Source organism: Anomaloglossus baeobatrachus, chromosome 2 (genome assembly GCF_048569485.1).
Source record: "Anomaloglossus baeobatrachus isolate aAnoBae1 chromosome 2, aAnoBae1.hap1, whole genome shotgun sequence".
Taxonomy (NCBI): Eukaryota; Metazoa; Chordata; class Amphibia; order Anura; family Aromobatidae; genus Anomaloglossus; species Anomaloglossus baeobatrachus.
Window position 1 is genome coordinate 422,688,468 of NC_134354.1, and position 15,290 is coordinate 422,703,757.

At 46.7% G+C, this 15,290-nt stretch overlaps 1 protein-coding gene across 2 annotated transcripts in view; it reads right to left on the reverse strand.

The window, feature by feature from the left end:
- The window catches only part of AK2 (adenylate kinase 2), a 47,189-nt gene extending 42,614 nt beyond the window's left edge, over positions 1 to 4,575 (reverse strand). Inside the window, exon 1 of one of the 2 annotated variants that reach the window (XM_075334148.1) lies at positions 4,416 to 4,572. In XM_075334148.1, coding sequence (XP_075190263.1) covers positions 4,416 to 4,508 — 93 coding nt within the window. In that variant the 5' untranslated portion in view covers positions 4,509 to 4,572. Of the gene's footprint in view, positions 1 to 4,415 lie in introns of both variants that reach the window. The other variant, XM_075334147.1, reaches the window with a different exon arrangement.
- Positions 4,576 to 15,290: the final 10,715 nt, after the last annotated feature.

Below are 15,290 nucleotides of genomic sequence, written 5' to 3' on the forward strand. Positions count from 1 at the left end.
GGACGACCACGCTGTGGGCGACGAACGTCCACTTCCTGGAGTGGGAGGGACGTTCGGCGTCACAGCGACGTCACACGGCAGGCGGCCAATAGAAGCGGAGGGGCGGAGATGAGCGAGATGTAAACATACCGCCCACCTCCTTCCTTCCATTAAGCCGTCGGGTGCCGCGGGAGGCAGGTAAAGCTGCTGTTCATCGTTCCCGTGGTGTCACACAGAGCAACGTGTGATGCCACGGAAACGATTAACAACCGCCGCCATTTTAATTAAACAATTATATGAAACCTAGCGACGAGTACACGACTCATGATTTGTGAGCGATACTGCGTCGCTAGGAGGTGTCACACGAAACCACGTCGTGCGGTATGCCGGATGTGCGTCACTAAAACCGTGACCCCAACGACATATCGCACAATCTATCGTCTCGTGTAAAGCCCGCTTAAGACGTACTAGCCATATGAATTGTTCTCCACGTCCAGAGCGACTGTATGAATAAGACCCTATAGGGTCAAAACATCAGCCAAGGTGCTTTCACTTGTATGCACAAGACTGTTATAAATTTGCACGTGGTTGAAGAAAATTATTATTAAAAGAATGTGCATTCTACAGAGAGAGAATCTGCACTCCACAACAATTGCTTATATCTGGATGATACAGGGGGCTCAGGACTCCTTCCTCCTGAAACCTCACAGTTAGGCCCTGTGCACACTTGCCGGTTTTTGCCGCGGATTTCCTACGGATTTGCTGCATGTTTCTCTGCAGAAAATGTTCATACCATCTCTGCAGTGAATCACCAGCAAAACATATGGAAAAAAAAAATGCTGTGCGCACTATGCGGAATTTGACAGCTGCATGTTTTGCTGCGGGATTCCCGCAGCAAAAACAATTGCATGTCACTTCTTTTCCGCACGTTGCTGCGGGATTTCACTCCATTGACTGCAATGTAATCGTGAAATCCCGCAGGGAATAACGCAGGCAGCAAATTCTGTGCGGTTCATTGCGTTTTCCTGCGTTATTCCCTCCGGTATTTCGCGGTTTACCTGCGGTAATGTACATCGCTGCCTGCGGTTTGCAGGGAAGTGATGTCATTATGACAGGAAGAGGAGCAGAGTAGACACACACAGAACACACACAGAACACATAGAATACACAGAGAAATCAAACGGAAATATAGAAAACAAAACACGTGGACTCCGCTGTATATTTACCGTCCAGCCGAGGTAAGCACACAGCGGCGGCCCAGTATTCTCAGGCTGGGGAGGGCGAGGGGCAGGGTTAATGTCCCCCGCCTCCCTCTTAACTCCCGCAGCCGAGAATATCAGCCGCAGCTGCACCGGGACTGTCGCATCCATTATGCGGCAGTACCGGAGTGTCCCCAGCTCTTCCTGCTGCCGTGATGCGGTGGCAGTCAGGGTAATATAAGGAGTTAATGGCGGCGGATCGCCGCCACTAAGTCCAGGCTTGATCATGGCAGCATCTATGAGACAGCTGACATGATCAACCCGTAAGTAAAGTGAAAAAACACACACACCGAAAAATCCTTTATTTTAAATAAAACACAAAAAAGCCCCTGGTTCACCCGTTTATTACCCGCCCCCACCCTCCCGAAACACACAGCTCCGGCGTAATCCACGTCCTGCGATGCTTGCATCCAGCCGCGACCGACACTGACACAGCGCTGAATGAATGCAGCCTCGCAGCGAGACAGCAGAGGTAACCACAGGGCATTTCCCACGGCCGGTAATGTGAACTCACTACCGACCGTGAGAAATGCAGCGTGTGCTCACAGGGACTCTCTGTCTCTCTCTCTATCCTTCTAACTATCTCTCTATCTATTCTTCTATTTATCTGTCTGCTAAGAAGGAAATGACTTTTTTCTTTCCAATGTGCTTTATTGCATTGAATGCAATAAAGCACACGCGGCAAAACCGCGGCAATACCGCGGTAAAACTGCAGCAAACCGCATGCGGTTTTCGGGTGCGGTTTGTCGCGGTTTTTTACCGCGGGTGCGGTAATCTTTCAGTGCTTGCGTTATATTCTTGAGAAAATTCCATTTTCCAGTGTGCACAAAGCCTTACTCCTGTGTGCACTCCAAACCCATTTTACTAAATTCAGAGAAGCAGCATTTACCCCAGATTAAAACAAAATGAACACATTTATGACAGGCCCTCTCTAAAGTTCTATTTTACTCAGAATTAGTCGCCTATTTTATGGTTAGGTGATAAAAACTAAATTGGTGGAGGGCTAGCTGCTGGGACTCCCAATGATCACCGAAACAGGGGACCACGCAAGACTATAGCTAGAAAAAGTATAGAGAAAGTGATATCTGATACATGCAGCCCAAGCAGTGTAAGTAGGCAGAGACTTATCACTTCAGGACAGCGGTCAGAGAGAAGCCACCTGTCCGACTAGTCTGCCATGGAGCTCAGTCCCCGATGGCTATAAAAAGTCTGTTTCTCTCAGGAATACTGCAGCACATAAGAATCAAACATACCTGGCTGAGATCACACAGTGTCCAATATATGTTGCGGATGGATTGGGTAGCATGCATAAGATTCTTAGGTTCCCATTAAATGGAGTAGTGATGCGTTTTAACGCTACATTGACACTCTGATATTTATGGCATATGCATTTGGTGGCTTTTAGATGCTAGTCTATCCATAGCTCTTTGAAGTAAAAAAAAAAAAAAAAAAAGTGTTTTTTTTCTGGGAGTATCTTTGAGGACTGTTTCTCCCCCTCTTCAGTGACATGAATGATCAGGTTATCCCTGTCAGGCTGGAGTCACACTTGCATCGCATTGCACTGCACTGCCCAGACCAGCCTGCTGACCTGACAGGAGCGTGCAGCTGCATAGAAATACACGAAGCTGACCCGCTCCTGTCAGGAGATCCGCCAGCCAGTCCGAGCAATGCGATCCGTGACACACAAGTGGGGCTCCAGCCTTAGCCACTTCATAGCTTTCAAAGTCTGAAAAAAATAAGTTACAGAACATGTGAACAGCAAGTTGTTTTAACATTGTTCAAAATGTCTGCTGTTTTTTAGTGCCGTTTCAGACAGAGTGCACCTGATAAACATTGTGCGCATATACCCTCAATGGGCTCAATCGTCCTACGCCATGTATAAGGACATGCAGGTCACAGAAAGCGGAATAAAACGATACCTTGTTATCTGATGTCTTATGCCAAAGAAATCCATGTTTTTTTTCTTTATATGTATATGCGCTATTAAGAACTATGGGCCGGACATGGATCTCCCTGAGAATCTGCCACCAGAGCTTATTTTAAATTATAGGGCAAGCTACCAGTTTGAGACATGTACTGACTGACTGATCTCAATCACACACAGCTCTGCAGTGAGATCAGAACGAACACAGTAAAATAGAAGTAAAGTTTCTCACATAAAAAAAAAAAAACATTTGCAGCACCTTCTATCCTCATGTGGAGGGAGGGGGCAGTACAGCAAAGCTGACAGCACTGTCAGACGTCAAATGTGTTTGTAATGAGACAAGGATCAGCTCTGCTGTACTGTCTGTTATAATAAGGCACCGCTCTGTAGCAGATCTGCCAGCACAGGGAGGACAAGTACTGCTGCAGATGTGTTTGTAAGGAGACAAAGTTCAGCTCTACTATATTATTAGCCGTAACATCACTGTAGCGCAGTATGTGATGAGATCAAACTGTCGGTCAACACATGTCTCACACTGGTAACTCCCCTTTCATTTTAAATATGCTCTTTAGGCAGATTCTCGGGGAGGTCAGTGTCCGGCCCTTAAATCTTAACAGCTCATTTACATATAACAAGTGGACTTCTCTGGAATAAGAGCAGCTTTCTCATAAGGAACAAGGGAGCGCTCAGAGGAACAAGTGCCTCCTACATATGGCAGTGTTGGCTGCTGGCGATTATATGACGTGAATTATATATAGCATAGTCCTTGATTACAGGATTGTGCCCTCCGCCGGGTCAGTCAGGTCTCAGCCCCTCCACTATCCTACTGCAGAGTACAGAAGTGGCCATATCCCAGAGCTGCAGCGGCCACAGCCAGGGATACTATGGTTTTGCATCACTCCCTGGCCCTCCAGCTTCAGTCACCCATGTTAGCACGTTGTATAGTGGACTATGGAGTTATTGCTCACTATGGGCTTACACATGAATAGCGCCTCCTACTCCAGTGTGAGGAGACTAATTACTGGGCGAGACATCAGTTACCACAGACAACCACAGTGGTCACCGCAGGGGGCGCCATCCCCATAAGAGCCTCAGCGCTTCATTGACCGCAAGAGCTCAGGCTACGGACACACGTGGCTCCCTGACATCCAATCACAGGTGCACACGTCACGACACGCAGCCTCTGGTGTCCGGCACACTAGGTGTGAGGTAAAGGACGGGACGTGTGAGGTAAACCGTGCACGGTGCCTTACCTGAGTGCCCTTACCGGCTCCCGGGGGCCCCAGCAAGATGGCTCTGATCCCCTCCATTACAGAGCTCCGTTCTGTACCTTCCCTGGGAGCCATGTTTCATGCAACAGAGCCGACAGCCCTCTAGCCTACAACTGACACCAAAAGTACGGCACACCCACTCTAGCATCTGATTGGCTACGCAGTGTAGGCTGTTCCTGTAGCGGTGTGTTCATTGGCTGATGTATTTGTCTATCATGGACCATATTTAGCCAATAAGGCGACCATTGGAGGATATTCAGGTGATGGGTTGTGCTGAGAAGGCGGGAAGCGGAAGGTCATGAAGTGTCCTGGTAGGTGCAGCACACGTGGCCAGCAGAGGGCGTGGTCCAATGACTGCACAGGTCACCGAGCTATGGGGGTTTCCTATCCTTATATGAAGGAAGTCATCGTGTGTGCAACGAGGCTGGACATTGTGTCCTCTAGATACCCGGCTATATATATCATTTATGGCCAGATTAAAGGGGGTGTCCGGGATTAAATGCCCTGAAGATGGAGAAAAGCAATATTGATGTGCTGAGACGAAGCCTTTGCTGATTTTCCTGCACGGTGTGCTGTACTGTCCATGGCCGTCTTGAATGATACAATTTCTTATAAAATAAAATGTCAACTGCCGTAAAATGTTGAAGAAAAAAAGCTTAACCCCTTCACCCCCGGGGGGATTTTCCGTTTTTTTTTTTGGGTTTTTAGCTCCTCATTTTCCGAGAGCCGTAACTTTATTTTTCCGTCATTCTTGCCATGTTTTTTGCGGGATGAGTTGATCTTTTAAAGGAAACCATGAGTTTTACCATACAGTATACCGGAAAACAGCAAAAAAAAAATCAAAGTACGGAAAAATTGCAAAAAAACCCCATTGTTTTGGGGGTATTTTATTCATGGTGTTCGCTATATGGTAACTACAACCAATTAAAGAAAATAGCCAACAACATTTAGATTCTATACATTTTATTGATCTGAAAAATTAAGAAATAAATAAATGAAAAACAGCAAGGTGAAAGTAATGGAAAAAAGTGCATAAAACACCACAAACAGCACAGCAGTGACAATACAAGCAGTTACAAAAATGCTATGAAGATATACAAAAAGGTATACAGTGTGTCCACCTATATCCTGTGCACCGCCATTAACTTGAGAACGGCGGCAGCTATAGGCACTTCATAAATTGCAAAAAGAGCATAAAGATATCAAAATCGTATATAAACACCTCAAAAGTATATCAAAATCTACAGGAATACATACAGTATGTCAAGCAGGTCACACCAAAAAATAAAAATAAAATAAAATATATGGCAAATGCCCGATGTGAATATGGATGACAACTGCATTATATAACAGGTATATCAAAGGCATATTAAAAAGCATGTAAAAGACTGCTCATAATATTGATTATACTTAAAAATCATAATAGAGCAATGCTATTTATGTATACACCTTGTTTGCATTTTTATCTACACATGCATGCAGAAAGTGTTAAAAAATATTTGACCGTCTGCACTCTGTATATCATAGTCTATATTGATTGTAATCATTGAATTGCTCTGCACACAGTTCTGTTAACCCCTTGAGGGCTCCTTGCTCTATTATGATTTTTAAGTATAATCAATAAAGTTTTGTATTTTATCAATATTGGACTTGTGCCACATTCTTTCTCTGTTGAATATAGTATCACAGTGGTGTCCTGGCACTCTTAATAAGGTTGGGGAGTGACCTATATATTAAATGCTCATATAATATGTATGGTCAGTGCTTCTTTTGTAAAAAAATATTTGCTGGTACGCATCTCTCTGAGGCGAGAAGCGAGGGGGGGGTGTTTTCAGGCGCCGGCGGCTTAGATTGAGGAGGATTCACTCGCTGGCTTCAGACGCGCACTGCGCATGCGCAGTGCGCGTCTGAAACTGACAAAGAGAACCCGGAAGAGAAGTCTGCCGCAATGGTAAGTATAAACGTGCGCAGGATAGAATGAGGGGCGTGATACCACGGAAAGTATGCAGACGTCCATAGGGCAAGGCGCCGCCCATGGGGCCAGCGGCTCTGTAATCTACATAGGAAATATGAAAGTAATAAAATGTTTTTTATTACTTTCATATTACACAATTTTAGAGCACAGGTATGGGTAGGGAGCATCTATTAGGGCAAATGTGCGTCTGCTAATATGTCAGATCGCATACTGACACTAGAGGTACAGGATAATGACACTGGGGGTACAAGATAATGACACTGACAATGGGGGTACAGGATAATGACACTGACACTGGAGGTACAGGATAATGACACTGACACTGGGGTACAGGATAATAACACTGACACTGTGGGTACAGGATAATGACACTGACAATGGGGGTACAGGATAATGACACTGACAATAGGGGTACAGGATAATGACACTGACAATGGGGGTACAGGATAATAACACTGACACTGGGGTACAGGCTAATAACACTGACACTGTGGGTACAGGATAATGACACTGACAATGGAGGTACAGGATAATGACACTGACAATGGGGGTACAGGATACTGACACTGACACTGGAGGTACAGGATAATGACACTGACACTGGGGTACAGGATAATAACACTGACACTGTGGGTACAGGATAATGACACTGACACTGGAGCTACAGGATAATGACACTGACACTGGGGTACAGGATAATAACACTGACACTGTGGGTACAGGATAATGACACTGACAATGGGGGTACAGGATAATGCCACTGACAATGGGGGTACAGGATAATGACACTGACACTGGGGGTACAGGATAATGACAGAGACTGGGGGTACAGGATAACACTGACACTGGGGTACAGGATAATGACACTGGGGTACAGAATAATGACACAGACACTGGGGGTACAGGATAATGACACTGACACTGAGGGTACAGGATAATGACACACTGTGGGTACAGGATAATGACACTGACAATGGGGGTAAAGGATAATGACACTGACAATGGGGGTACAGGATACTGACACTGACACTGGGGTACAGGATAATAACACTGACACTGTGGGTACAGGATAATGACACTGACACTGGAGCTACAGGATAATGACACTGACACTGGGGTACAGGATAATAACACTGACACTGTGGGTACAGGATAATAACACTGACAATGGGGGTACAGGATAATGACACTGACACTGGGGTACAGGATAATGACACTGACAATGGGGGTACAGGATAATGACACTGACAATGGGGGTACAGGATAATGACACTGACACTGGGGGTACAGGATAATGACAGAGACTGGGGGTACAGGATAATGACACTTACACTGGGGTTACAGGATAATGACACTGACAATGGGGTACAGGATAATGACTCTGACACTGGGGTACAGGATAATGATACTGACACTGGGGTACAGGATAATGACACTGACACTGGGGTACAGGATAATGACACTGACACTGGAGGTACATGATAATGACACTGACACTGGGGTACAGGATAATAACACTGACACTGTGGGTACAGGATAATGACACTGACACTGGAGCTACAGGATAATGACAATGACACTGGGGTACAGGATAATAACACTAACACTGTGGGTACAGGATAATGACACTGACAATGGGGGTACAGGATAATAACACTGACACTGGGGTACAGGATAATGACACTGACAATGGGGGTACAGGATAATGACACTGACAATGGGGGTACAGGATAATGACACTGACACTGGGGGTACAGGATAATGACAGAGACTGGGGGTACAGGATAACACTGACACTGGGGTACAGGATACTGACACTGGGGGTACAGGATAATGACACTGGGGTACAGAATAATGACACTGACACTGTGGGTACAGGATAATGACACTGACACTGGGGGTACAGGATAATGACACACTGGGGGTACAGGATAATGACACTGACACTGGGGTACAGGATAATGATACTGACACTGGGGTACAGGATAATGACACTGACACTGAGGGTACAGGATAATCACACTGACACTGGGGTACAGGATAATGACACTGACACTGGGGTACAGGATAATGACACTGACACTGGAGGTACAGGATAATGACACTGACACTGGGGGTACAGGATAATGACACTTACACTGGGGGTACAGGATAATGACACTGACACTGGGGTACAGGATAATGACACTGACACTGGGGTACAGGATAATGACACTGACAATGGGGTACAGGATAATGACTCTGACACTGGGGTACAGGATAATGATACTGACACTGGGGTACAGGATAATGACACTGACACTGGGGTACAGGATAATGACACTGACACTGGAGGTACAGGATAATGACACTGACACTGGGGGTACAGGATAATGACACTGACACTGGGGTACAGGATAATGACACTGACACTGGGGTACAGGATAATGATACTGACACTGGGGTACAGGATAATGACACTCACACTGGGGTACAGGATAATGACACTGACACTGGGGGTACAGGATACTGACACTGGGGTACAGGATAATGACACTGACACTGGGGGTACAGGATAATGGCACTTACACTGGGAGTACAGGATAATGACACTGACACTAGGGTACAGGATAATGACACTGACACTGGGGTACAGGATAATGATACTGACACTGGGGTACAGGATAATGACACTGACACTGGGGTACAGGATAATGACACTGATACTGGAGGTACAGGATAATGACACTGACACTGGAGGTACAGGATAATGACACTGACACTGGGGTACAGGATAATGACATTGGGGGTCCAGGATAATGACACTGGGTGTACAGGATTATGACACTGACACTGGGGGTGCAGGATAATGACACTGGGTGTACAGGATAATGACCCTGACACTAGGTGTACAGGATAATGACACTGGGGGTCCAGGATAATGACACTGGGTGTACAAGATAATGACACTGGGGATACAGGATAATGACACTGGGGGTACACGATAATGACACTGACCCTGGTGGTACAGGATAATGACACTGACACTGGGGGTACAGGATAATGACACTGACACTGGGGGTACTGGATACTGACACTGTCACTGGGGTTACAGGATACTGACGCTTGATACTCGGTACAGGATAATAAAACTGGCACTGGGGTACAGGATACTGACACTGACACTGGGGGTACAGGATACTGACACTGGGGTACAGGATAATGACACTGACACTGGGGGTACTGGATACTGACACTGTCACTGGGGTTACAGGATACTGCCGCTTGATACTCGGTACAGGATAAGCCACATGGGATACAGGATAGTTACTCTGGACACTCGGTTCTTTTCCTCAGCTCCCAGCTTTTCTATGTTCTGGGTGATGAGGAAAAGAGCCTCGTTCTCTCAGCTCAGCACCCAGCTTTCCCAATCCCATCCCATGCTCTGACTGCTGCTATCCCTCTTTCCCTAATCCCTACTGATATATGGTTACTGTGTGGACTTTACCCATGTCACACAGCAGGGACTGGTGCACACACCGTGCACCCTTAAATTACATCCAGCACCCCCAAATCACACACACCCTGCACCCTCATGGCCTGCATATCTCACACACACCCAGCATCCTCATGCCCTGCACATCTCACACACACCCAGCACCTTCATGTTCTGCACATCTCACACACCCAGCACCCTCAGGCCCTGCATATCTCTGACACACACACACACACACACCCAGCACCCTCATGCCCTGCATATCTCACACACCCAGCACCCTCATGCCCTGCATATCTCACACACACACACACACACACACACACCCAGCCCCCTCATGCCCTGCATATCTCACACACACCCAGCACCCTCATGCCTTGCATATCTCATACACATCCAGCACCCCCATGCCCTGTATATCTCACACACACACACCCATATCTCTCTCCCACACACACACACACACCATCCTCATGCCCTGCATATCTCTCTCACACACACACACACACACACACACACACACACACACACACACACACACACACAGCACCCCCATGCCCTGCATATCTCTCTCACACACACACACACACACACACACCCAGCATCCTCATGCCCTGCATATCTCACACACACACACACACACACACACACACAGCACCTCCATGCCCTGCATATCTCACACACACCCAGCACCTCCATGTCCTGCATATCTCACAGCCTGGCTGTACCACAAATTTACCCCTCTCTCAAAAACACACTGAAGCCCCATGTCCCACACAGATATAGTATCCCTTAACACTCCTCTGTCACAGTCTGGACCCCCCCCCACCCATATACCACTCACCCTGCATCCCCCCCACCACCATCATCCCTAATTACTGTGCTCACATCTTCCTCGGTCAGCAGCTCCTGCCCGGCTCCTCCTACACAGTCACATGGTCATAACATCACCGCAGGTCCTTCTTCTCATGCATCTTCTTCCTGTAGGAAGGAACTTTCTGTTCTGCCCCTGCCGCGCTGCTGCTCATAATTTCTGTGTGCTCTCCTCCAGGTCAGGACCGCCCCCTCTGCCCCCCCGTGTAGCTACTGGTGCTGTCTTCTGATGGCTGCCTGCAGTGCAGTATTTTTTTTTTCCAATTTAAAGTTTTATTGAATTTTTGAAAAAAGAATACATTAAGAAAACAAAGATCCATGTTATAACAAATGATGCGAATCAAAAGTCTATGAGATACAACATCCTCGCAGACTTCGTAGTAGTATGCAGGTAGTTGATACATAGGCAGTCAATTTAAGCCACAAAAAAAAAAATAAAAAATATATATATATATATATATATATATATATATATATATAAATAAATAAATAAAAACAAAAAAGGAGAGGTTGAGGAGAGTGGCTGTCAAACTATGTAAAGAGGGGAGAAAAAGTCAGAGAGAAAGAGAAAAGGAAAAAGAGATAAAGAATAGAACGCGTCGGCCGGGTCTGATACATTGTCCGTTGGATCATGACGTATCGGGAAAGTGAAGTATGTTGTCTGAGGGGGATAGGACCAAAGTACCTAATTTCCGGAGATTAAATTATTTCAAGAAATTTCTTACCAGACAGGAATGATTCCCACTGAAACCATTTAGTGGCTGTCTCTACCGTCTGCCCACGCGACTGGGCCATCACCATTTCCATGCGGTGGATCACATTCACTTCCATTACCCACTCATCTAGTGTAGGGGGGACAGGGTCCTTCCAACGCCGTGGAATCACTGTCTTAGCCGCCTGAAGAAGGTGGCCTAAGGGGGACTTTTTGTAGGCCTTTTCCGGTACGTTAAAGATGTACAATAAAACTGCCTCTGGGCGACTAGGGACTGTGATCCCGGTGACCTCTTTTAAGGCTGCTAGTATTTTGCTCCAAAAGACCACCAGGCTCGAGCAATGCCACCAGATGTGGGACATGGTGCCCCCCTGCGCTCCACAACGCCAACAGGTATTAGACTTCTGGGCACCACGCATGGAGGGATGCTGGGACCCTGTACCACCTAGAAAGTATTTTATAGCTGGTTTCTTGCATCCTGGTAGCAACCACGGACCTGTGGGTCAGGTGGAAACAACGCTCCCACTGATTCCCAAGGAACGTCTGATTGAGCTCTGCCTCCCATGCTGCGCAGAAGCGAGGAAGAAACGACTCTGCTGCGCTTATTATGAGCTTGTACACTTTTGATATCGCGTGACGTGTGTCGGATGGCGCGGTACAGAGCTTATCAAAGGGTGTTTGGGGCGAGGGATGGGCCAGGACATTATCTTGTGAGGTAATGAAGTGTTTGAGTTGGGCATATTCAAAGTGGAACCGCATTTTAAAATTACGATTTTCTACAATCTCTAAGAGCGGTAGGAGGGATCCCTCCATCCAGGGCCACCTGGTTCAATCTCAAGGGGTTCTGTTTCGTGCTACCCAAAAAATTATTGGAGGATGCCCCCGATAAAAAATTTGGATTGTCAGTTAGAGGTATAAGGGGACCCCCAGGCTGAAGCAAGCGATTGCGTGGTGGTGTAGAGTGTACAATTTTCAAGGTTTGTTTAGTGCTATATGACATCTCAACCTTATGTTTGGTGAGGAGTGGCCAGGTCCACGGCAGGGTCAGCACTGACAGAGGGCATAAATCCTGAGCCAGACAAACCCAAAGTTTGGATCCTGAGCTATGCAAAAGATCCAATACTCTGGCATGGGCAACCCCACTCCGCCTGCGTTCTTGGTCCTGTTAAGACGCTGCTTCTGAGACGGGCGCGCTTCTTTGACCAAACAAATTGACTGAATAAGCGCTGAATCCTGGCCCAATAGGTTGCCGGGACATAAACCGGGACCGTCTGTATCAAATACAACAGTCTTGGTAGAGCAGTCATCCGGAGAGTGCCAATCCTACCAAACCAAGAAAGAGTACCTCTTTGCAATGAGGCTTAAGCCTGCTTTACACGTTGCAATTTCGCATACAATATCGTATGCGATTTGCAACGCCCCCATCGTATGTGCGGCACGTTCAATTTGTTGAACGTGCCGCACAGACGATTCACCCCCATCACACGTACTTACCTACCATACGACCTCGATGTGGGCGGCGAACGTCCACTTCCTGGAGTGGGAGGGACTTTCGGCGTCACATCGACGTTACGCGGCAGCTGGACATTAGAAGCGGAGGGGCGGAGATGAGCGGGACGTAAACATCCCGCCCACCTCCTTCCTTCCGCATTGTCGGCGGGAGCCGCGGACGGAGGTAAGCTGTCGTTTAATGTTCCCGGGGTGTCACACACTGCGATGTGTACTGCCTCGGGAACATTGCACAACCTCACGTTCATTTTTTGAGGAATGAACAACGTGCATGCGATGAACGGATTTTCGTTCAATCGCAATTGAACTGAGGTTTTACACGCTACAATCATACTTACGATGCCGGATGTGCGTCACTTACGACGTGACCCCGCCGACACATCGTAAGATTTATTGTAGCGTGTAAAGCGGGCTTAAGTCTACTTCAAGTTTTGACAGAAAACTTTGATAATTTAATGAAAAGAGTCTGGTCAGATCGGATGGGATATTAATGCCTAAGTAACCGATACTGCCGTGGGGTGGCCATCTAAAAGGGAAGTTTGATTTTATAGCATTTACTGTTGTTTGGGGCAAAGAAATAATTAGGGCCTATGATTTATCAAAATTAATTTTAAAGTTGGACCACCTGCTAAAGCGGTTCAGTTCCACCATTAGAGACGGGAGAGACATAAGGGGGTTACATAGATACACAAGGAGATCATCGGCAAAAGCGGCGCATTTATGCTTTTGGCTAGCGGTCCTGATTCCCTGAATATCTGGGTTGTTCCTAATGGCTGACACCAAGTATTCCATGACTAAGATATATAATAAAGGTGACAGGGGACACCCCTGTCGGGTCCCATTCTGGATGGAGAAGGGTTTCGACAGAATACCATTAATCTTGAGATAAGCAGTTGGAGATTGGTATAAGGCCATGATCTTAGACGAAAAAACTGGTCCCAGGCCTATATGTTCCAGTGTCCGTGAAAGTAACTGCCAGGAGACTCTGTCAAAAGCCTTCTCAGCATCTAAAGATAGCAACATCAAAGAAAGTTTCTTAGTATGTGCGTGTTGAATTAGGTCCAGTGTCTTTATGGTATTGTCCCTCGCCTCCCTGCCCGGAACAAATCCGGCCTGGTCTAAATGAATCAGGTCTGGGAGCAGAGGGCCAAGTCTATTTGCCAGAAGCTTGGCATATATTTTTAAATCTACATTAAGGAGTGATATAGGTCTAAAACTACTACACACCGTGGGGTCTTTTCCAGCCTTAAGGAGCAGAGAGATATGGGCCATGGTGGAGTGGGGCGGGAAAGGGACAGAGTCTGAAATTGAATTGAAGGAGAGAAGCATTAAGGGTGCTAACTGTTCTGAAAAGGATTTGTGAAACTTGGCGGGAAGCCCGTCGGGCCCAGGACTCTTATTACCCGGTGTGTCACGAATCACCGCCAATATATCCTCCAATGAGAATGGGCTTTCTAGGTCTTCAATTATAGAACTGTTGAGACGTTTAAAAGGTGAGGGCATTGAAGGACATCCATCGCTCGACCCAGGGGACTCGACAGGTAAATTGTACAGCTTGGAATAAAAGTCGTGAAAGGTATTTGAGATGTCCTGGGTGGCATAAAGTAGTTTGTCGAGTGAATTTTTGATACAAGGAATGAGAGTATGGGCTCTCCTTTCAGCGCATTAGCCAGCAATCTACCTGGCTTGTCCCCAAACTCATAGAACCTCCCCTTCCCCAACTGTAGTAAGCGCTTATATGAAGAATCTAACAGTTTTTTAACCTCTATCCTAGCTTGTAGAAGAGCTTGTAAGTTTGCGGTCAATAAGGATCGCTTGTGGAGGAGCTCCAGTTCAGAGACCCTATGGAGAGCTTTTACTATGTCTTGGGCCCTTTCTTTTTTAATTCGGGACCCATGTTTACTAAAAATCCCTCGTAGGACGCACTTCAATGCTTCCCACTTATAAGGGGGGGCTGTGTCATCCAGTGAGTGGTCCTCTATGAACCTTGTGATAGAGGTCTGAACATCGGTAACACAGAGCTCATCCAGCAGCAACGACTCATTCAGCCGCCACGACCCTCTAGGGGCCGAGAGAGAAGGGATTTCAATTGTACAATAGACCGGTGCGTGGTCTGACCACAGTATGTTATCCATGCCAGTATGTTGAATCCAGGGAAGAGCATTGTGCTGTAGTAGTATGTAGTCTATACGACTATATGAGTCTTGTGTGTGGGAATAGAAACTATAGTCTCTGTCCGACGGGTGTGTTAGTCTCCAAGTGTCGAACAACTGGATGCGCAACAAAGCCTTCTTGATACGTTTAATGGTAGGG